Here is a 21,387-nt window from a genome sequence, read left to right as displayed (position 1 = left end):
AATTACTGATAGGTATGTACTTACTGCTATTTTGTTGATTATTTTTCTTGTTCTTTTCTATCCTTTTCTTCTTTTAGTCTCTTTCCTTGTGGTTTGGTGACTTTCCTTACAGTTATGTTTGAATTCCTTTCTTTTTATTTCTTGTGTATCTATGATAGGTATTTGGTTCGTGGTTGCCATGAAGTTCATACCTAACCATTCTATGTATATAGCCATCTGCTTTAAGTTGAGGCGAATAAGTTTAAGCATGTTCTAAAAGCACTATATTTTGATGACTCTTGTGTTCTATTTTTTTTTAAGATTTTATTTATTCATGAGAGACAGAGAGAGAGAGAGAGAGAGAGAGAGAGAGAGAGAGAGGCAGAGACACAGGCAGAGGGAGAAGCAGGCTCCATGCAGGATCCGGTCCCCAGGATCATGCCCTGGGCTGAAGGCAGGCACTAAACCACTGAGCCACCCAGGGATCCCCCCTGTGTTATATTTCTGATGTCAAATGTGTCCCTTGACTAATTATTGTAGGTTTAAATGATTTTACTATTTTTGTCCTTTAACCTTTATACTAGGTATATAGTTGGTAAATCTACTACTTTTACTATATGTTTACCATAATCAGATTTTTTTCTTTCATAATTTTCTTATTTCTAGTTATGACCTCTCCTTTTCTATTTAAAGACATTCCTTGGGACACTTGGGTGGCTCAGTGGTTGAGCGTCTGCCCTCAGCTTAGGGCGTGAATCCCAGGGTCCTGGGATCAAGTCCCACATTGGGCTCCCTGCAGCGAGCCTGCTTATGTCTGCCTTTGTCTTTGCCTCTCTCTCCGTGTCTCTCATGAATAAATAAATAAAATCTTTACAAAAAAAAAAAAAAAGTTCCTTTAACATTTCTTGTAAGACTGGTTTGATGTTGATGCACTCATTTAGCTTTTGCTTGTCCAAGAAACTCCTTATCGCCTTTAATTCTGAGTGGTAACCTCGCTGGGTATAGAGTATTCTTAACTGTAAATTTTTTCCTTTCTCCAGTTTGAGTATATCATGCCACTGTTGTCTTCCGTGTAAAGTTTCTGCTAAAAAAAAAATCAGTTGAGGGATCCCTGGGTGGCGCAGCGGTTTGGCGCCTGCCTTTGGCCCAGGGCGCGATCCTGGAGACCCGGGATCGAATCCCACGTCGGGCTCCCGGTGCATGGAGCCTGCTTCTCCCTCTGCCTGTGTCTCTGCCTCTCTCTCTCTCTCTCTCTCTGTGACTATCATAAATAAAATAAAAAAAAAATCAGTTGATGGTCTTCTGGAGGTTTCTTTATGTGTAATTTGTTTTCTCTTGTTGCTTTTAAGATTCTCACTTTAACTGCTCACATTTTGATTATAATATTATAATCAAATTTGGATCTCTTTGAGTTCGTTTTGTCTGGGACTGTGCTTTCTGGACTTGGATATTTATTTCTGGCACCAGGTTCGGGAAGTTTGCAGCCATTATTTCTTCAAATAGGATTTTTGTCCCTTTCTTTCTCTTTTCTCTTTCTGGGACTCCTAGAATGTGAATGTTAGTACACTTGATGTCATCCCAGAGGCCTGTTTAAACTATCCTCATTTAAATTAATTAATGGGCTGTTCTGCTTGGGAGTTTTCTACTACTCTGTCTTCCAGATTGCTAATCCATTCTTCATCCTCTAATCTGTTGATTCCGTTGAGTGTTTTTGTGTGCTTTGTGCACCCTCTTGGTGGTGCTGGGTTGTGATTATTTGAGGCTTGCTGGTGTGTGGGGCTAGCTATGAGGCCCATCTGGGATAGCTGTGGGAACACTGCTGTAAGGGGCAGGCCCCCTGAGGTGGAGGCACTTGGGAATGGCTCCATAGCCTGCCAACTGTGCCTGCTGAGTGTGATGGGTTGAGGAACCTGTTGGGAGGAGCTTTGATATTGGCAGAGTGCATCCATAGAGAGTGACAGGGAGGGGAGCTGCTTGGGATGGACTCTTAGCCAGGGCAGGCCTCTCGGATGGGGTGAGTCTGCAGTGGAATGTGGTGGAGGGAGTGGTGCTAGCACAGTAGATGGAGAGGTAAAGAAAAAAAAAAATAGCACCTGCCAGTGCCTGGCCTGCTAGATAGAAGGGGATTAAAAAAAATATATGGTGCTTGCCAGTGCTTGTGTTCCCAGGGAACATTCCAACAGATCCCTGCCCCTTCAGGACACACCCTACGATTAGTCAGTGACTCTTCATGGGTCACCCTGGTGCTTTTTTTTCCTTTTTTTTTTTATAAGATTTTTTTTATTTGTTTATTTATTAGAGCAGAGACAGAGCAAGAGAGAGGGAACAGGAGCAGTGGGGAGAGGCAGAAGGAGAGGGAAAAGCTGACTCCCTGCTGAGCAGAGCGTGCCATGCGGGGCTCGATCCCAGGACCCTGAGATCATGACCTGAACCTAAGGGAGACACTTAACCGACTGAGCCTCCCAGGTGCCACTACCCTGGTGCTTTTCAAACTACCGCCTCTGTACTGGGACATGGAGTCAGTGAGCTTGTACATTCCCCTTTAAGAGGAGAGTCTCAATTTACTTCTACCCTCTAGGCTCTCCTGGACAGAAGCCCCACTGGTTTTCAAAGCCAAATATAATGGGGGCTCATCTTCCAGGCCAGGTCCCCAGGACTGTGGAGCTTAATGAGAGGCTTGGACTCTTGGTTCCTGGGGGCAGGCCTCTATGGTTGTGAAAATGCTCCTGCTCATGGGCCACTGCACTGGCAGTGTGGGTTCTGACTGACCTGCATCTCTGCCCCCTCACCTTTTTTGATGTGGCTTTTTCTTTATATCTTTTGTTGTGTATGATCTATTACACTTGTCATCAGTTGGTTCACAGGGACAGCTGTGCTGTGTGTAGTTGCAGATTTTGGTGTGTCTGTGGGAGGAGGTGAGCTCAGAATCTTCCTACTTTGCCATCTTGATACGGTCTCTTGATTTTGCTTTTAATTGAACAAGTTCCTTTATTACTCATGGCAGTGAAGGAAAACACATACCCCGAGTCACCGTGGGATGTCTAAGTAAGCAGGTGTTGGAAAAGATTTACTATAGGATTTGGGTTTGTATTAGTTACTTTTGGGGAGGGCTTAAGGAAATGGAGTCTTGTTCTGGATTGGGTGCTATCAGGAAGCCAGGGTACTTTTATGAGTGTGTAGCTTAATAAATTTGATTTATAATGACAGCAGGCTATACTGAGGCTACAGATGTAATTGGGAGAGAAGCCGCCATCACTCCTATGATCGAGAGGAGGATGGTTGGCATTTTGTAGTTTAGATGATGTTCACGTTCTGGCCGTGTTCGGATGTAATTATAGAGTGGGCTTGCTTTTGTCTTGATCCATCACAGACAGAGTGGCCTTGTCTGAGGTTGGTGTTCTCTGAAAATTGTTCTCTGGAAGTGTTCATGTTCAACAGGATGACACAAGGCCTAGCTGTGGCTGCCAGCCCAGCTTGTAGCAGCACCAAAGCCAGCTGACAGTGCCAAGCTCGCTCCTGGATGTCAGGGGCTGCTTTTTCCTTCTCACCCAGTGCCAGCCAAAATTTTTAGTTTTCCTGCAGGGTGATCAAGGAGCGATCAAGCCCATTAGAATTTCATATGATTAGCAAAGAACAACACATGAATACAGATTCTCGAAGTTTTGCCTAAAGTCAATTAGGAACGTTAAAACCTAGAATTAGAGTCTATAAAAATAAAACACCGTTTTAAAAAATACCTGGAAAATGTGTCAGATATTATACATTTTAACCATGCCCCAAATTTCAAAGGAAATTTTTCAATAGGTGTATGTAATTTTCAGAGTATCTGAATCCTGTTAGAATCGTTGCAAAAAAGACATCAATATGTATAATTATAGCACAATGTAATTATAATACATTGCAACTTAAATCCCATGCTTTACATCACAATTACATTAATCTTCAGCCATTCTTCGGAAAGAAATTAAAAGGCTCACCTGACATCAAACATGTCCTACCCCAAATTCCCAAGTATGTATTCTGCATTTATCATTAAGTGTAAAACAAAAAATTACAGTCTTTAAATTTATGTTAAAGTGATAGTTACTAATTTCATCATACAATATGGGTTTCTCTAATCTTTTGAAATGCAAAAGACATTTAATAGCCCCCCCCCCCCCCCCCCCCCCCCCCCCCCCCCCGCCAAGTTTAGAATAAATGGTTTGGGAATAAAATCAATGAGATTCACAAATGTTTCTCTTACTAAAGAAGAGAGTTCTTTTTCCCGTCTTTTCTAAAACCTAGAGTAATAATTATTATTTATAACAAAAATTATTTATAATAATTTAGTTATTAGATAAAATTTTAAGACCATCCCTCAGGTCTAAACTTTTTATCAGTAATGAGGCCTATGGCTTATTCTCATTAGCCCAAAGTTAAAATTGTCTTTTTGAGCTTAAACTTGCAGTAACTACCCACACATTATTTAGGCTATAGTCTAAAGGGACCAACAGTACCAAGTGTTGGCAAGAATGTGGAGAAATTGGCACTTTCATATATTCCTAGGAGGAACGTAAAATGATACTGCCATTTTGAAACACAGCCTGGCAGTTTCTTAAATTGTTAAACACACACTTACTATGGTACTCCATAATTCTCCTATGTATCTATCTTTCTAAGAGATATTAAAACATAATTAAACAGTATGTGAATGATTATAGCATTATTTTTTAAAGATTTTATTTATTTATTCATGAGAGAGAGAGACAGGCAGAGGGAGAAGCAGGCTCCACACGGGGAGCCCGATGCGGGACTCGATCCCAAGACCCCAGGATCACAACCTGAGCCAAAGGCAGACACCCAACCACTGAGCCACCCAGGTGCCCCTGATTATAGCATTATTATTAATAATAGCCCCAAACAGGGAATAACCCAAATGTTTGTTAACTGGTGAATGGATAAACAAAATATGGTATAGCCATTTGGTGGAAACTGTTCAGTAATAAGGAGAAACCACTGATAGATATTACAACATAGATGAACCCCAAGAACATACTAAGTGAAAGAAAGTAGATACAAGACTTTATATTGTATGGTTTCATCTATCTGAAATCCTAGAAAAGGCAAATATCTCAGAGAAAGCAGATGAGAGGTTGCTGGGACTGGCGGTGGGGGAGGGAACTTTTGGTGACAGATACGTCCTGAACTAGGTGGTGATGATGATTAATTATACGACTCTGTCAGTTTACAAAAAAATATACAACTGTATACCCGCAAGAAGTAGATTTTATGGTATATAAATTATAGTGTAATATATTAGTTTGCTAGGATAGGACTGCCATGACAAAATACTATAGACTTGGTGCTTTAAACCACAGAAGTTTATGGTCTCTCAGTTCTGGAGGTTAGAAATCCAAAATCAAGGTGCCATCAGTGTTGGTTCCTCTTAAGGCTTTCTCTTTACCTTCAGATGACTGCACTCCCTTGCTGCCTCTTCAGTGTGATTATCTTTTGTGCATGCCAATTTTTTTTAAACATACAATCTTAGTTATATGTAATATTTTACTTCACAAATTAGGAACTGATAATTTCCTATTTGGTTTGTTGATTTATATTTTTTGCTGATTTTTATTTTGTTCCGATTTTTCAATCTGTTGAAAAATCTCCATTTATGTACTTTCTCCCTCTGAATACAGACTAGCTGCAGGTATATTGGAAACATTCATGAAATTACTTACCTCCTGCATTTTTGTATTTGCAAGATTATGCCCTATAGTAGGATCACTCTTTTGGAACACTGATGGTGGGTTATAGTCGAAAATACAACTATATAATTTGTGTTCTTTTTTAAGAAAATTTTTTTGAAATAATTTTTGACTTAGAAGATATTACAGAAATGAAAATAATTCTTCTGTTCTCTCTTCCCAATGATAATATTTTATATAGCCATAGTACATTATCAAAACCAAGAAATCGACATTGGTATAATACTAAACTTATGGACCTTATTTTGAATTTCACCAGTTTTTACATGCACTCATATTTTCTTCTTATTTTTTTAAAGATGTTATTTATTTATTCATGAGAGATGGGGAGAGAGAGAGAGAGAGAGAGACAGAGACATAGGCAGAGGGAGAAGCAGGCTCCATGCAGGGTGCCTGATGTGGGACTTGATCCCGGAATTCCAGGATCACACCCTGAGCTAAAAGGCAGACGCTTAACTGCTGAGCCACCCAGGCGTCCCTCATATTTTCTTCCTAGTTTTTAATTCTCTGAAGTTTCATCACATGTATAGATTCGTGTAACAGCCACCATAGTCAGGATACAGAATAACTGTATTTCTTTAAGATTTGTTGTTTGAGTCTTCATTTTAATCAACTTTATTGAGGTAAACTTTAATTTTTAAAAATCAACTTATTAAGGGAAGTATAATTTATATGTGATATAATGTGCCCATTTTTAAGCGTAAAGTTCCAGGAATTCTGACAAATGTGTGTATCTGTGTAACCCCAGATACCTTATAGAATATCTCTATAACTTCTGAGTGTTTCCTCATGTTTCCTTCCCTTGAGCCCTCATCTATTGCTCTGACTTCCATGAGCATAGATTAGTTTTGTCTGTTCTTAAACTTCATATAAATGGAGTCTTACTGTATTTCCTCTTTGGAGTTTGACTCACTGTTTGGGATTTAAGATTTGAGGGACAGCTTTGAAAATATAACGTATGTAAACAAAGTGCTGCCAATTCATGTCATCATCCACCTTGATGATCCCTGGATGTTTGTATAATCATTTCTCATCGTCTAGATTGATGGGCCTTTATTTTTAACCATGCTGGTTTTATATTTTCAAATAAATTACTCTTCCTAACCCCCTTCAGAGGTTTTTAAACATTTTGAGGATTTAGGATTGTCCATATCCTTCTATTTATTTTAATTACACTCCTCCATTTAAATTCTTGTTCCGTCTATGAAATTCACTATGCTGTTTAGTGTGGTAATAGTTCTTTTAATAAAGAGGATTCTCCAGGGACACATGTCATTATCATAAACCTTTTATCAGAGGGTTAAGTAACTGGGGAAGCATGGTGGTTTCCAGGACATCAGAAATGGGGAGGTGGCAGGGAGGGCCTGAATGCCACATTATGCAAAAGGAGGCGGGGATGCTTATCTCCATTCTTTTTTCAATGTTGTCTGATTTGCTTTTCTTTTGTCTCCTCTCTCAACGTTTTCATTCCTTTCTCTTCCATTCTTTTGATCTTTTCTCTTTCTTTTATAGGAGTTTATCTCTTCCTTCTCATTCTCTTTACTTTGATTTATTTTGATTTCTCTTACCTTGTGAGGGTTCCATGTAACCTTCTTCCCTATCCCTACCTTGTCTTCCTTTGTTTCAGCCTTGCAATTGCTGACTTCTTCCCTTAGGAGAGTATAACCAGTCACTGTTGTCATTGTCGTCATCATCCTTGTTATGCCAGGTCTCTTCCCTCCCTTTACCCCTTGGATTGGCCCCAGGGGGTGTATGTCACCCCAAATGGAGTGTCTGAAATGAACTCTGTGTATGGGTAATGTATCCCTTGGGAACATGGTGTTCCTGCAACCCTTCTCCCCCACCCCCCCGTTTTTTAAGATTTTATTTATTGATTCATAAGAGACAGAGGCAGAGCCATATGCAGTGGGAGAAGCAGGCACTCTGTGGGGAGCCCAATGCGACACTTGATCCCAGAACCCTGGGATCACGACCTGAGCCAAAGGCAGATGCTCAGCCACCGAGCCACCCAGGTGCCCCCTGCAACACCCCCATAATGAGAGGCTCTTTGGTGTAGTGGAGAGAGCAAGGCTTTTCAGTCAGACAGATGAGTTCGGAACTTGGATTTATCATTTATTACCTATTTCTTCTTGGCTATGTTTTTAACCCCTCTCGGTTGCAGTTCCCTTATCTGTTAAGGAAGACTTAACAGTCTCACCTTAGAGTTGCTGTGAGCATCAGATGGACAATGCATGTCAAGTGCCCAGCTCATAGTAGACAGTCCAGAAAATTTAAGTCCCCTCCTTTGCCAAGATTTGGCTTCTTTTCTTTCCTTTCCTTAAAAAAAAAAAAAAAAAAAAAAAGATTTATTTATTTTTATTTATTTATTTTAGAGCATGTGCATAGAGGTGGAGAGTGAAAGGGGAGAGGGAGAGAGAATTCAAGCAGACTCTTCTGCTGAGCATGGAGCTTGATGGGGGCTTTGTCTCATGAGCCTGAGATCGTGACCTGAGCTGAAATCAAGAGCCAGATGTTTAACCAACTGAGCCACCCAGGCACCACTGCTTATTTTCTTAACATGGGATAGAGGAGATGATGTTCCAAGGGGAATGGAAGCATAAACTGGAACTATGCCAGTCATCACCTGTGGTGTAGGATTCTTGCATTTTTATTTGGCACAAATTCTGGTGTATTCCAGAAGAATGAGTTTGGAGTTGCTGCCAATGAGACCAGGGAGTTCTAAAAAGTGACAGTTAAGCTATTGGTACATTGCTCTTCTCATTTGTATCCTAGTGTTCATTTATGTTCTGGGTATTAGGATAGTTTTATTGAAATATAGAAGACTTTTTAAGAGATTTTATCATGTCTGTTCTATTTTATCAAATTTACTTCATGGTCTTTTAGGAGAAAGGTGATAAATAGCTACCTTTATTATTTATTTTTTCATTATTCAGAACTAAAGCAGTCAATCCACTACAACTGTGTTACATTATGACTATTCTGAATTTATACTTAGAGATCTTAAAACCATCATCATCTAGGTTGTAGAAACTTCCTACAGGCCCTTTATTTCTCTTGCAGTCTACCCTGTTCTTTTCTAGCTTAAAATATGAAACCTGTTTTGAGTGTATGTTAATTTTTCCTCTCTTTCTCTCTCTCTTTCTTTCCCTCTCTCTCTCTAGTTCTACATGTTGATTTTTTTTTTCCTCTAGTATTTCTGGGAATTTACTTTTGCATTTGTGTTTGAGTATCAAAAAATAAAACTATTTTCAGTTCTGATCTAGTTGACTTTCACAGTCAGGTTTATTTTTTATTTTTTTAAACATATTTTTATTTATTTATTCATGAGAGACACACAGAGAGAGAGAGAGAGAGAGAGAGAGGCAGAGACACAGGCAGAGGGAGAAGCAGGCCCCATGCAGGGAGCCCGACATGGGACTCGATCCCAGGTCTCCAGGATTACTCCCGGGGCCAAAGGCGGTGCTAAACCGCTGAGCCACCAGGGCTGCCCTATAGTCAGATTTATTAATTGAAGCTTTGTTTCTCACCAGTATGTAATGAGGATAATACTCTTTTTTTAAAAAAAGGTTTTATTTATTTGAGAGAGAGAGCATGTGAGTGTGAGTGGGAGGAGGGGGTAGAGGGAGAGAATCTCAAGGCGACTCTGCCCGATGCAGGCCTGATTCCATGACCCCAAGATCATGACCTGAGTTGAAACCTAGAGTAGTCGGACGTTTAACTGACTGAGCCACCCAGGTTCCCTGGGATAATATTCTTAATGTGTGCTCCCAGGTTTCTCTTTTTTCCCTCACACTTTGCATGCTGAACAAAACTTTGTCTTTGCTCATTCTTATTTCCCCCTTCCTCCATCCTCTGAGGAGTCTTCTGAGTTTTTCAGTTAGATTCTCAGGCTTTGGGGGATGTAAGAAAGGAAGAATCCTGGAGTTGAAGGTGGAGGGAGAGAAATCATAGAGCTACTGGTGAGGAAGTGGGAGACTATTGATAATTACAAAAGAAGAGAAAAAAAATTACAAAAGAAGAGGAAAGGCATTTTTAGGGAAATCTTAGAGGTAGAGCATAAATTGTATCACCTGTAGAATTTCTTTAGAGTTTCTTTAGAGTTCTAAGATGAGATGGACTTTCCAATAGCTAGTGTTTGCCCAGTCTTTGAATATACTACCGTGCTAAGAGTGGTGCACATTTGGCTTCTTATTTGAGTTCCATCTAAATGTTAACTCACTATGTTATGTATTTTTGTTTATGTTTAAACAAATAAGTGAATCACCATTATGCTCCCTTTGTCACTGTTGACCTAAGTCCCTTCTCGTCTCCCTCTGAAATCCTGATTCCATCAGCCTCTTTTCCAAGGCCACTGCTGCTGTCTTAGTTCATGTCTCTCACCTTAGAGCATAGCCTCTCCAGTAGCATCCCTGCCTTCCAGTCTGATCCTCTTTATCCACTGCCCATGCTGCTGCAGAGTTAACTTGTCAAAATGTTTACAGTCCTTTGACCTAACTTTGTGTGACCCAGGGACCACCTGTTTTTGGCTTTTGTGCTTTGCCAATCTCCTCTCTAGTGCTCTTCCTTTCCCATTCAGCTTCCGGCCACACAGAATAACTTGGACCCCATGTATGGAGCACTACCATGCTCCCATAACTTTGCACATGCTTTTCCCTCTGCAGAGAATGCCCTTACCCACTTGTTCATATATATGGGCAGTTTTCCCATCTTTCAAACTTGAAGACCCATTTCAGATGCCACCTGTACTGTGATGCCTTCCTCTTGATGCTCCTAGGTGTTTTGGCACCTCCTTCTCCTAGTGGAGCATTTTTTAAAAAAGATTTTATTTATTTATTCATGAGAGACACAGGGGTGGGGGGCAGAGACACAGGTAGAGGGACAGGCAGGCTCCATGCAGGGAGCTCGATGTGGGACTTGATCCCAGGTCTCCAGGATCACGCCCTGGGCTGAAGGCGGCGTTAAACCACTGAGCCACCTGGGCTGCCCAAGTAGAGCATTTTGAAACTCCTGTTAGAATAGCCCTGTTATGCTTCTCTGGGTCCTCCACCAAGCTGGAGTGTGGTGGGGATTTTATAGCAGCTTGGGAGATAATGGTTAGTTGGTGGCCTCTGAAGCTAGGCAGTTTGAGCTCTGATCCCGACTGTCCATTTCTCTTACCTTGAGACCTTTGGTAAATTACTTAACATTCTGACCCTTGATTTCTGCAAAACCATAATCATGATATCACCTATTTTGTAGCTGTGTTGTGAGGGGTAAATGAGGTAGAGCGTAAAAGCATATAACACATTGTCTGACTCCTTTCAACTATTTGGCCAATGTTGGCTATTTTCATGTATCTTTGACTCTCTGAGTCTAGCACAGTGCCTGACACATAGCAGTGTACACCGATTGGGATTTTAAAAATATTGTTGAATCTTTCCTAATGGTTTTTAGCTTTATATCCAGTGCATTATAATTATTTGGAGATACCATACCCCATTTTTGGAATTGTTTGCATATAGTCTAATTGTCCTTACTTGACTATACAACCCTTGCAGCTAGAGAGATTATCTTTGCGTGTTGTATGCTTCACACCCAGCTTTGAATTTGGGAGGTGCTTTGTAACTGGGTTGGTCTGTACTACTTCACTGTTGATAAAGGAAACTTTCTGTACTGAATGTGCATTTTGTGGTCTCAGCTGTTGATGTATTTGTGGCAGTAAATGACCAACCTTGAAGCCAGGAGGGCAAAACAGTGTATTGGGGAGTCCAGTTTACTGGGCAAATCCTAGAATTAGAGAATGGATTATTGTGATTGGAAGAAAATCTACAAGTCATCTTATCTAAGCATCTTCTGACTCTTTCAGGTAGAATCCAGCCTTTAAAATAGTATCTCAAAATGGTGGCATGAGGGAGTGTGTTTGCCTTGGTTCTCATATTATTCTCTCTGGAAAAAAATACATATTTGATAATACATATATTTGGTAAATTACATATATATGTTTTTTTACCAAATATATTTTTTCTTTATCGCTTATATTATAGGTGTTTTTCTTTTGTATCTTTTATACTGAATATTTCAATATTCAGTTTTTTTCTGTTCAGTTTATGAAACTCCATGATTCACAAAATGATTTCTGTTGGATGAGGTGATCCCTTCTAGTTCTAATTATTTTTTCAGGAAGTCTGATTTTAAGCAGTGGGTCTGAACCTATTCTCTTAGTAATGTCAAGTGTTTTTTTTAATTGCCTTGCTCAATAGATTCCATAAGGATGTGAAAAGACTATTTTAGATGTGGTTTTGACAGTATTTTTAAGCTTCCAGCTTTGCATCCTACACTGATTTATATGTTATTCAGTATTTTTATACATTCATTTTCTCTCCAGAGCTCTGTTATATATACATAATTTTCTTAGTCCTTTAAATAGTGCTGTACTGTCCTGTAGTTAGCAAGTATTGATTTTCTAATTTTTTTTGTTGAAAGGTTAACTAGCAAGCAAAAGCGTTTCAGTGGTGTGCACCAGTTATATGGTTAATTAGTGATAAAGCTACCAGAAGAATGTTCTAACATTTTAGCCACATCTTTTTTCCCTTTTATATATCATAAAATCAGGTCTTAAGCAGCGGCAGATCAGTAAAAATAAATTAGATGGATGCTTACGCTGTCCATATAGGTGTGTTTCATCTTAAACCCTAGATTTTGTAATGAAACATGTGAGCACCAATTATAAATAGATTTATGATGGTAATATTTTTTTTTTGATGGTAATATTTTTGTAATAAATTCTTTGGAAGTCATCCCTATTTTGTATTTTTTTGTTATCCATTTATTCAACTTACCTTTATTGACCCTCTCCTATGTTCAGCAAGCTAAATGAGATTCAGATTTGTAGAAGTTGAATTTTCTTAAAATAAGATAGGCCTATTTAAACACAGTATCCATAGGAACATAAATTTATCAAAAAAAAGTGAGAGGAAAAAAATGGGAATTTGGAGTGAGAGTTTAACTTGAGCATTGATAATTTAGATGGACCTCTTCACCTTCACAATCCCAATTAAAATGACTGCAGAATTTTCAAATACGGAGAAACCATTTATTGGTGCTAGAGGCCAAGGTGAGGTCCATTTTTATGCTGAGAACTTGGGTGAATCTCCACTAGGTGTAGTGCAGATGGGATCATATTGAAGGAATGTACTAAAGCCAACAACTTGAAATTTCACTTCCTAAAAAAGTGACAAGAAATGAATTGGGGGAGTGCTGTTAGGACAACCTGTAAGGGCTTCCACGTGGCTTACTTTTCCAGCTCTTGATGGCTTCTGAGCATCACGAGGAGGCCCAGGAATCGTTGCACCAAAAGAAATGCAGCAGGCCCTGCGTTGGGGCATCGCTCTGCCACTGCAGGCAGTGTATAGGAAAGACTGGCTGCATAAGCCCTGTTCCTGGAGAGTAGACGTTGGGTCAATTTAAAAAATATTTATATGGAAAAGGGTGAAGTTCTTCCTGCAGGGAACTCTCCATGGCCCTACCCCCCCCCTCCTCACTTCTCTTAACATGATCCATAGGACTTTCTCTCAACCAGCCTCCCAGTGAGAAGAGGAATCAACACATCAGAATGGCTGGGGAAGGAAGGGAAAGGGAACCTCCCAACCCTATTTTGGGGAACACAGCAGCCCGGATAGACGGCTTTTTGTTCAAGGATGAACAAAGAAAGCCAACACAGGGTTTCTGAAAAGACTGCAACATAAATGGAGAGCAGAGCATTTAAGAGGCAGAGGAAGATAAATATTTTCTGTAGGAAAATGAATGCTTTCGATAACAATTTGTTCTGTGCTTTCTATTGAGTGCAAGGAAGTAACAAAATGAAGTAAGCAGTGAAAGCCAAACTCTGTGAAGTGAAAGCTGGAGGGAGAAAATAGAGCAAGAGAATAAATTTAAAATATTGCTGAACGAGACTCTAGGCAGAAAGGCAAAGGGAGCTCGCTGGAGAAGGAAGAAATGTGAGGGAACTCAAAAATGCATTACATTAGTAAAGGAAACAGTGGAAGTTGGATAAAATGAGATGAATGTTGGGAAAGGCAAACCTGAGAAATTCTCTCAAAATGTGGAGCCAGAAGGTCAGCTATCAGACCACCGAGATTGATAATGAAAGGCTGGACAAAGGGTGGAGCTCTCATATACAGAGTTGTTCCTCAAGAATTAGAAGCTAGATTAAAAGCAGCCAGATCACTTAAGCATATCCCAAGAAGATAATAAAAACAAAAGCAACCTTCTCGACTTCAAAAAGACACAGATCTGAAGATTGAATGCTTACCCACAGATCTGAAGATTAAATGCTTACCCGTGTACCAGAGAACATAACAAAGAAGAAACCAATAATTTGATATATTGTAGCATTTTTTTCTGTTAATTTCTAGGATAAAGCAAAGGAATTACCAAACATCCTGACCAGAAAATGTAGTTTAACTCCCAAAGAAGAAATTGGCATCAGAATTCTCTGCATTCGATGCCAGAAGACAATAATGCAATATCTGTAACTTTTAGGGGAAAAATGTTTGTGACCGAGAAATACTAGACTCAGCTGAGGTGTTATTCATTAGTGTAAGCAGGGGAAAGATGTTCTCAGATAGGTAATTTCTCATAAACATGCCATCTACATACTTTTCCTGAGGGAGTTGCTTGAAGATGCACTCCAGTCAACTATAAAGCAAATTAAACAGTTCAACCACAGGGAAGTCATGAAATAAAAGGATTAGTGGTGAGCAATGGAAACAACCTTATGATTATAAAATATAAAGTTCAAAACATAATGAAAACATTTTAAAGTTTATTGGAAGATAAAATAATAACAATAATGAAATGAGCTCCAAATACATTATAGGGAGATCAAAAGGAAAAACATATTACTTTACTTAGGTAAGTTTCAGTAGATACTAATTTTTGGCATTAATACTTCAACTGAAAATTCTTGAAAAATAGGGAATACAGTGAAAATTTTCTCCCTTAATCAAGAAAAAAAGCTTATCTTTATATATCATCTTTCCCTAGGACCTGGACATGTTTTTTCTTTCGCTTTGCTTTAAAAAAGTACGTACTTTGTGTTTCTAGCTATGTTATATATATATAAAAAAAATCACAAATAAAAATACACTAGAATATAAATAAACACTGTATATTGATTGGTGGTGGGATTTTATGGTACATAGATCTTCAGTAAGTATGGGCATGAAACCATATGGATTTTTTACAAATATGTATAATTTGACATATTCGGGAAAACATGACTTTTTCAAAAGTATATATATAATTTGATATAGCTATATAATCACAGTTACCTTAAGGGAAATACATTAACAAAACAGTAGCCTCTATGTAGGTAGTAGAAAAATCCTGCACTTCTTTCTGTTTCTGTTTATATATTTGTAATAGGTATTTCTACAGCAGAAAAGTAAAATTCATGAAAATAAAATTCTTCAGCTAGAATAGAGTTAACAATCTGTTTTTATAAAAATAAATTTGTGGTATCAGATACCTTGTTGTTTCTCCTTGAAAATAAAAAATAAACTAAGCATTTACCTTAAGGCATTAGGAAAAGTACAACAAAACAGACCAGACCATCCCCAAGGAATGAAGGGGAAGAAAAAAAAAAGCAGTATTTTATAAATTAGTAAACAAGAAATTTGAATAAAAAGTTTAAGAGTTACATCTTTTTTTTTTTTAGTTACATCTTTAAAACAGGTAACAGAATTGGTAAACTTCTATCTTGTTTGCTCAGGACAGCAAACCAAGATACATAAAATGTTAAATTGCAAATTCAGAGAAAGTAAAATTTCTATCTTATGCTAATTGTGAAGTGACTATCCTAGTAAATATTAACTAGCAAAACAAACTCAGGGACTACAGTACTGGACTTGGCCAAAAACTATGGGAATATATCAAGAAGACTGCCAAGGAGCCACTCCAGTTGTTAAAGTGATGTCTCTAGGTATTATGGACTATTTTTTTTATCCCACTTTGTGCTCAAAGTCCAGAATAAGGTACTAATTTTGAAGTTATATATGAATAAAGACTACCTGAAACAACCACATCTTCCTCTCTCTCTCAAGACAGAGTAGGCAGTTTGTTGTTTTCGAGCTTTCAAGGTAGAAAGAGCTGCCCTTCTAAAATTTAAGAGAAGCAAAATATTGGCATGCAGTAAGAGGAGTGGAGTGCCAAGGTTCAGGGAGTTTGTTAATGGGCCCGAGAGGCCTTGTGACTCTGGGATGACCAATGGCCCAGGGACCACTAACTGGCAAATTGAATTTCTAGATCACCGGTTGCCTTCATGGCTCTCTGAAGCCTCTAGAATGTGAGAGTAGATGCACCAATTTTGAAGTGCCATGCAAACAGATGAATTCTAATCATTCTTTGAGGTTCAGTGGAATATCTATCACTAGAAAGCTATATACAGAGTGCTCCAAATTTTGCACATCTCCATTGCAAGGTTTTATTTGTTCGTTTTGTTTTTATGAGTAACTTGAAGAGATGAAGTGTTCTTTACTACATTTATGAAACTAGTAGAGGAAGATGACAATTTTTGATTTAGGCCACTCTGTATATACTACATTGCTCACTCTCATTCCTGATGAAATAAAGCTGAATTATGGCAAGGAGCTCTCTTTTGTGTCAAGAAACACTGCAGAGTATAGTCCATGCATTTGCCATAAAAATGTAGCAAGAGGAACAGTATGAAAACTATTTTCTCTGTATACAAAGGAGATTATTTCTTTTTTGGAGAGCAAAATTAATTACTATATATATATACATACTCTCTTTACCTTGTGTAATGTGTACTTACAGATGCAATTGTTTGTTTACACCCGTTTTTAAATGCCCACTTGGTAACGTTGCTTTGTTAGGACCAGATAAAGGACATTTTGTTCTCCTTGGATCTTATGTAGTGGGAGAGGTAAATGAAGGAGGGTGTGGGAATGTGAGGAGTAGAGGTGGTACACAATGTGACTAGGGGACAACAGTGGAAGTGTGACTTGAGGTCATGTTTCCCAAGCTCGAGTTTCTCCAGTTGTTGAATTGTACCTCAAATTAATCAAATGAAGTAACTTTGAGAAACACCCTTTTGGGGATCTGTGGCTCACATTAGCATATCAAAGGGCATGTGAGATCCCCCAAATTAAAAAACAATCTGTGGAACATTGTAGAACTCAGTTTTTCCCAAAACGTGTCCTCAGAACCTTCTTTTTCTGCAGTCCTTTATAAAAAGGTCAGGGCTCCTGGGGGTTGAGGGACACACTCTGAACATTTTTGTACAGTGTACATTAAATGGGAAACAGAAAAACCTTCTTAAAACATTGGCTTCACTTTTGAAGGTTTTCTGTCCTGAAAATTTAATCAACTTGCATCTTTCCTATTGCACCAGTGTGTCAGTTGCATCAATTGCAATAGTGCATCAAGTGCATTGCACTTTTGGTCCCAATAAAGCAAAGTGAAACACTTAAAGCTTTCTTAAGGCTTCCTTCTCCAAAATGGATCCCTAGCAGAGGGGAAAAAAAACTATGACTTACTCAGTATTATTTACAAGAAATCTAAACTGTCAAGTTCCTGGGAGGACTTGACCTTATTTCTCTTACTATGGAGAACATCTAAACAGCAGAATATAGCTGCCTTTTAATCCTTGCTTTTCAAGTTAAGGGGCACTAGAAATCTGATGGTTTCTCTCTTCTCTCCCTAAAATCTGTCCCCTTGCCCAAATATTGTCACTAACTCCCAAGTGTCAGTGAAGTACGTTGTTCACTCGTATGATATGTAACTCAAGAAATCTTTGCAAAGTGCCTGCGCTGTCTCAGGCACCATTCTAACACTGGGTGTATGTACAGGGTGTATGTTCATAGGGGATGAACAGAACTGACAAGCTTATAAACCTAGTGGGGAAAATAACCAACGGGCACATAGTAAAAACACAATTGTAGTCAGTGCTGAGCACTATGACTAAATCAAAACAGTAAGCTCTAAGGAGTTTTTCTTCTCAGGTGAAATGAGCACTGTGCACGTGGTAGTCAAGGAGGCTTCCTTGTGGACAAGACTTTTGAGCTGAGAACCACATGGTGAGGAGCCAGCTGCTTTTTCTGGATCTAGATAAACAGGCACCTAGGAAACGAGAAGTCTGGACTATGCCGGGCCTATTTTCATCAATTTAGTTTTCAAGAATAAAGGAGATTTTTCCATTTTAAAAAATGGCACTTATTATCCAATAATGAAACTCCTGGATTTATGTGTGGGCTTTGGCTGGCAAAGTTAAATTTCGGAACTCAAATATTTTCTTTAAAATGTGAGTTCCTTTTAATCTTGCAGGGAGGGTGGCTGTTTGCCAGGTAGGCACCTGAAGCTTTTCTCTGTTTCTGCCCTTTAGGGGAGCAGTATTTCTAAGTGGTATACAGTTGGGCCTTGTTAAGAGTCAGAGCAATCTGAATAACAGCTGCTGTTAATATACTGGTTATGTGAGAGGCTTGGAATTATATAAGCTTGGGGAGTTCAGTTCAGATTTGAAACTCATCTCAGCACTGTTCTCAAGATCCAATTGATCTGGCTCCCATCACTTTAAGCTCCTCTATAGAAATGTCCTCACCCTCCAGCCCGTTCTGAATATTAACAGACCAACTTTTACCTAAATCGATTTCCTTTGAGATGAAATGCTAGTGTTGCTTTATCTTTAGCAATTAGAAATCACAAGTTGCACAGTCACTGAATTATGAATTTAACAACAAACCGTATGGATTATAGAATTCCTATAATATCAAATACGTTTTGGGAATCAACAGAACAAATTACCTAACTCACTTTGAAAATTCAACATTCCTCTTCATTTGTTTTTTTAAAGATAAGTAGGAGGGTGACTTTATGCACCAACTGCTCAAAAACTCAGGCTGCAGAGAACAGGGGTGTGGAATAGCCAGCTCATTGACCCTATGGAACTCTTCTTTACTGATTACCCCGGCACAATTTGGCTGGGAGGAAAAACCCTGATAATGTTGGGGGCAGTTTCCTCTATCCTCCTCCCATTCTTTTGCACCGAACCCTACCAGCCAGAAGCAGAAGTCTTAGGAAGAGGTTTTGGGGAAGACATCTTGTGGTGGTCTCTTTGTGTTCTGGTGGACTGGCTAAACACTGCCTTGACCTTGGGACACAGGGAGAGTTCAAACCAAGTCTGTGCTGTCAGGCCGCTGGTCTCCCTTTTCTGGAAGACTCCGGATGATGCCCTTTGCTTAAAGATTGTAGAGGTGGCTAGTGTTCTCACGCAGGATGGCCAAGGTGTGAGAGAGCGGCTGACCTTTGATCCTGGCGATCTCTCGAACTGTATGCAGGGCCAGGCCTGGGTGGGCAAACTGGCAAAGGCTTTTCGGAACTCCACGAGGCAGGAAGTAGGGAGCATCCGTTTCCACGACGATTCTCTCCAAGGGGATCATTCTCAGAGTTTTGCGGGTCTCCCAGGCGGAAGGATACGTCAGGACTGCTGTGAACCCCACGGACATGTTGGGGAAGTACTCCAGGAGGGGCCTGATGACTGGGTAAGTGCCCATGAAGCAATGCCTGTGGATCTTGTAGTCAGGGGGCACCCTTCTTTTCATGATATCCAACAGATCTTCGTCAGCTTCTCGGCAGTGGATCACCAGGGGCTTCTTTAGAGACACGGCCAGCTGCAGCTGTCTCTCGAATACCTTGTGCTGCTGTGGCACAGGTGTGGTGCACTTGTAGGAGTAATCCAGGCCCATTTCTCCAAACGCTATGGCCTTGGGGTGCCGCAGGGCTTGCAAGAGCTTGCTTTCTTGACTGTCATTGTAGTAGCGTGCAAAATGGGGGTGACAGCCAAATGCCCCCCAAACCAGATCATCTTTCAGCAGCTCCTCCCATAGGCCATCCCTTAGTGTATGAGGATTGCAGAAATCAGAGATGCAGCCCTGAAATTCCTTAGGGAAGGAACAGTTATACATTTCTGTGAACTTGCTAAAGGTCCCTTTGAAGGACAGCTTGGAGTAGAGAATGTCCAAGTGACAATGGGTATCAATGAAACCCTGCTCTTGGCGCTCCCAGTGGTCCCTTGGCAGGAAACTAGGTGCATGCTCTCCAAAAGGATATGATGGTATCTCCTCCTGGACTGCTCTCTCCTCCTCCATTTCTAGATTTCTGGAGAAATGAAATGGATGGTAATTCTGGGATTGATCTTCCTCTGATGCCTTCCAGTCTCTGGACCAGTTTTGGAAGCGCACTTCTGGGTTGGAGGAAGAATCACTGAAGAAGCTCCAGCTGTTCCTTGTGGCCTGGGATGCGCTGCTGCAGCAGCTGCCCGTGGACAGATAGTGAGAAGGCTGGGGATTACTTGCCCAGTGGCTGCTATAGACTTGCTGGGGACCCCGGTACAGAGGAGGCTGGTCTATGGCACAGTCAGCACTGAAGAGTAAAGGCTTTGAACCTCTTGAGAGACCCGGTGGCATTGGTCTGTCCCGAGGGAATCTGAGCGCAGAGAACTCTTCCACTGTAGACCAGTGACTTCCTGGAAAGGGGTGCTCGGCCATGGCTTCCCTTTCTTGATACTTTGGTAGGATTTCTACACGAGGGTCACAGTTGTCTAGAAATTTCAGGACCGGAGAGTCTTTTTCAAAAATGATGACACTTTCATCATCCAGTGGCTTCATAAAGGCTTTCTCATGAGGCCCAATAACCACTCTCCTTTCACCAAAAGTGTTGATCTCTATTGCCATCTTTTCCTTCTCCACTCTAGGCTCTGGGGCTGAGGGTTGATTTAGGTGCTGCGCAGAGAAGGTGACAAACCTGGCAGGTCTTGGTCCAGGGATGGGATGCTCTCTCACGATGGGTTTTACACTAGTGGCCACCTCCCCTTTTGGCATCAGTTTCCCCAGGATGCCCTGGATACCCTTCACGTAGATGGTCGAGGAGCTCTGGTCATGCAGTGTAGCCCTGTTTCTGTTGGCCATATGTGGTTCCCCAGCCTTATCATCCTGACCCTCAGCTGGGTCGGGTAATTCAGAGTGTGTGGGGTTACGGGAACCAGGCTTGGGATTGATCCTAAAGCGGTAAGCATCCTCTAAAGACGCCATTTTCCTTTAGAGAGGAGTTGGCTGAGCACAGAGGAATTGGTGCTAAAGGGATTCCACCAATGAGAGAAGCCCCGAGCACTCCCCACCGAATCAGGTAGTCTTTAGAGGCTCCACCCACACCTAGGTCCTTAAAAACGGCGTGGTGGGGGCTGGGGGAGGAATTTCCCTGGCAGGCTGCACCCTTGTAGCCTCGTGTGAAGGCCGCAGGTCCTTTTTCTGTGTTCTCAGGCGGCTGGGGACGGTGGCCTCTCTTGCACGTGATACAGAGTTATAAGGTGGCCAGTTGGAGGGGGGCACGTCAGTGGGCTCCCAGAGGCATCCACTTTGACCGGAGGACCCTACCTGAGTGTTCCTCTTAGCAATACTTAGTCTTGGGCCGCTCTGGCATCTTATAGGCCTCGTTGCAGCCTTTCAACTGCCCATAACCGTTCTCAGTGTTCCAGAGATGTCAAAGTTCTGCTACCGAGTGTGAGAGTCCAAAGAGCTTTGGAAAAATCGCAAGGATCCCAGATTCCTGAAAGGCTCGGTCTGGTATCCACAACCACACGTTATGGTTCTGAGATCGCAAAGCGCTTTCT

At 40.6% G+C, this 21,387-nt stretch overlaps 2 protein-coding genes across 2 annotated transcripts in view; one reads left to right on the top strand and one right to left on the bottom strand.

Annotated features, from left to right (window-relative positions):
- EFHC2 (EF-hand domain containing 2) overlaps positions 1-21,387 on the top strand; it is a 195,308-nt gene that overhangs the window by 41,655 nt on the left and 132,266 nt on the right. The window lies entirely within an intron of this gene.
- Positions 14,541-21,376, bottom strand: LOC111094789 (putative deoxyribonuclease TATDN2). The gene has a single exon (XM_038587228.1). The coding sequence runs from the start codon at positions 20,807-20,809 to the stop codon at positions 18,959-18,961; it is 1,851 nt and encodes a 616-aa protein (XP_038443156.1). The 5' UTR covers positions 20,810-21,376; the 3' UTR covers positions 14,541-18,958.

Source organism: Canis lupus, chromosome X, assembly GCF_011100685.1.
Source record: "Canis lupus familiaris isolate Mischka breed German Shepherd chromosome X, alternate assembly UU_Cfam_GSD_1.0, whole genome shotgun sequence".
Lineage (NCBI taxonomy): Eukaryota > Metazoa > Chordata > Mammalia > Carnivora > Canidae > Canis > Canis lupus.
The sequence above is the reverse complement of the archived record's forward strand: the minus strand, read 5'-3'. Positions and strand labels throughout refer to the sequence as shown.

Bases quoted from the DNA above. Each gene is read 5' to 3' on its own strand.
- LOC111094789 (XM_038587228.1), bottom strand. From the start codon at position 20,809: ATGGCGTCTTTAGAGGATGCTTACCGCTTTAGGATCAATCCCAAGCCT.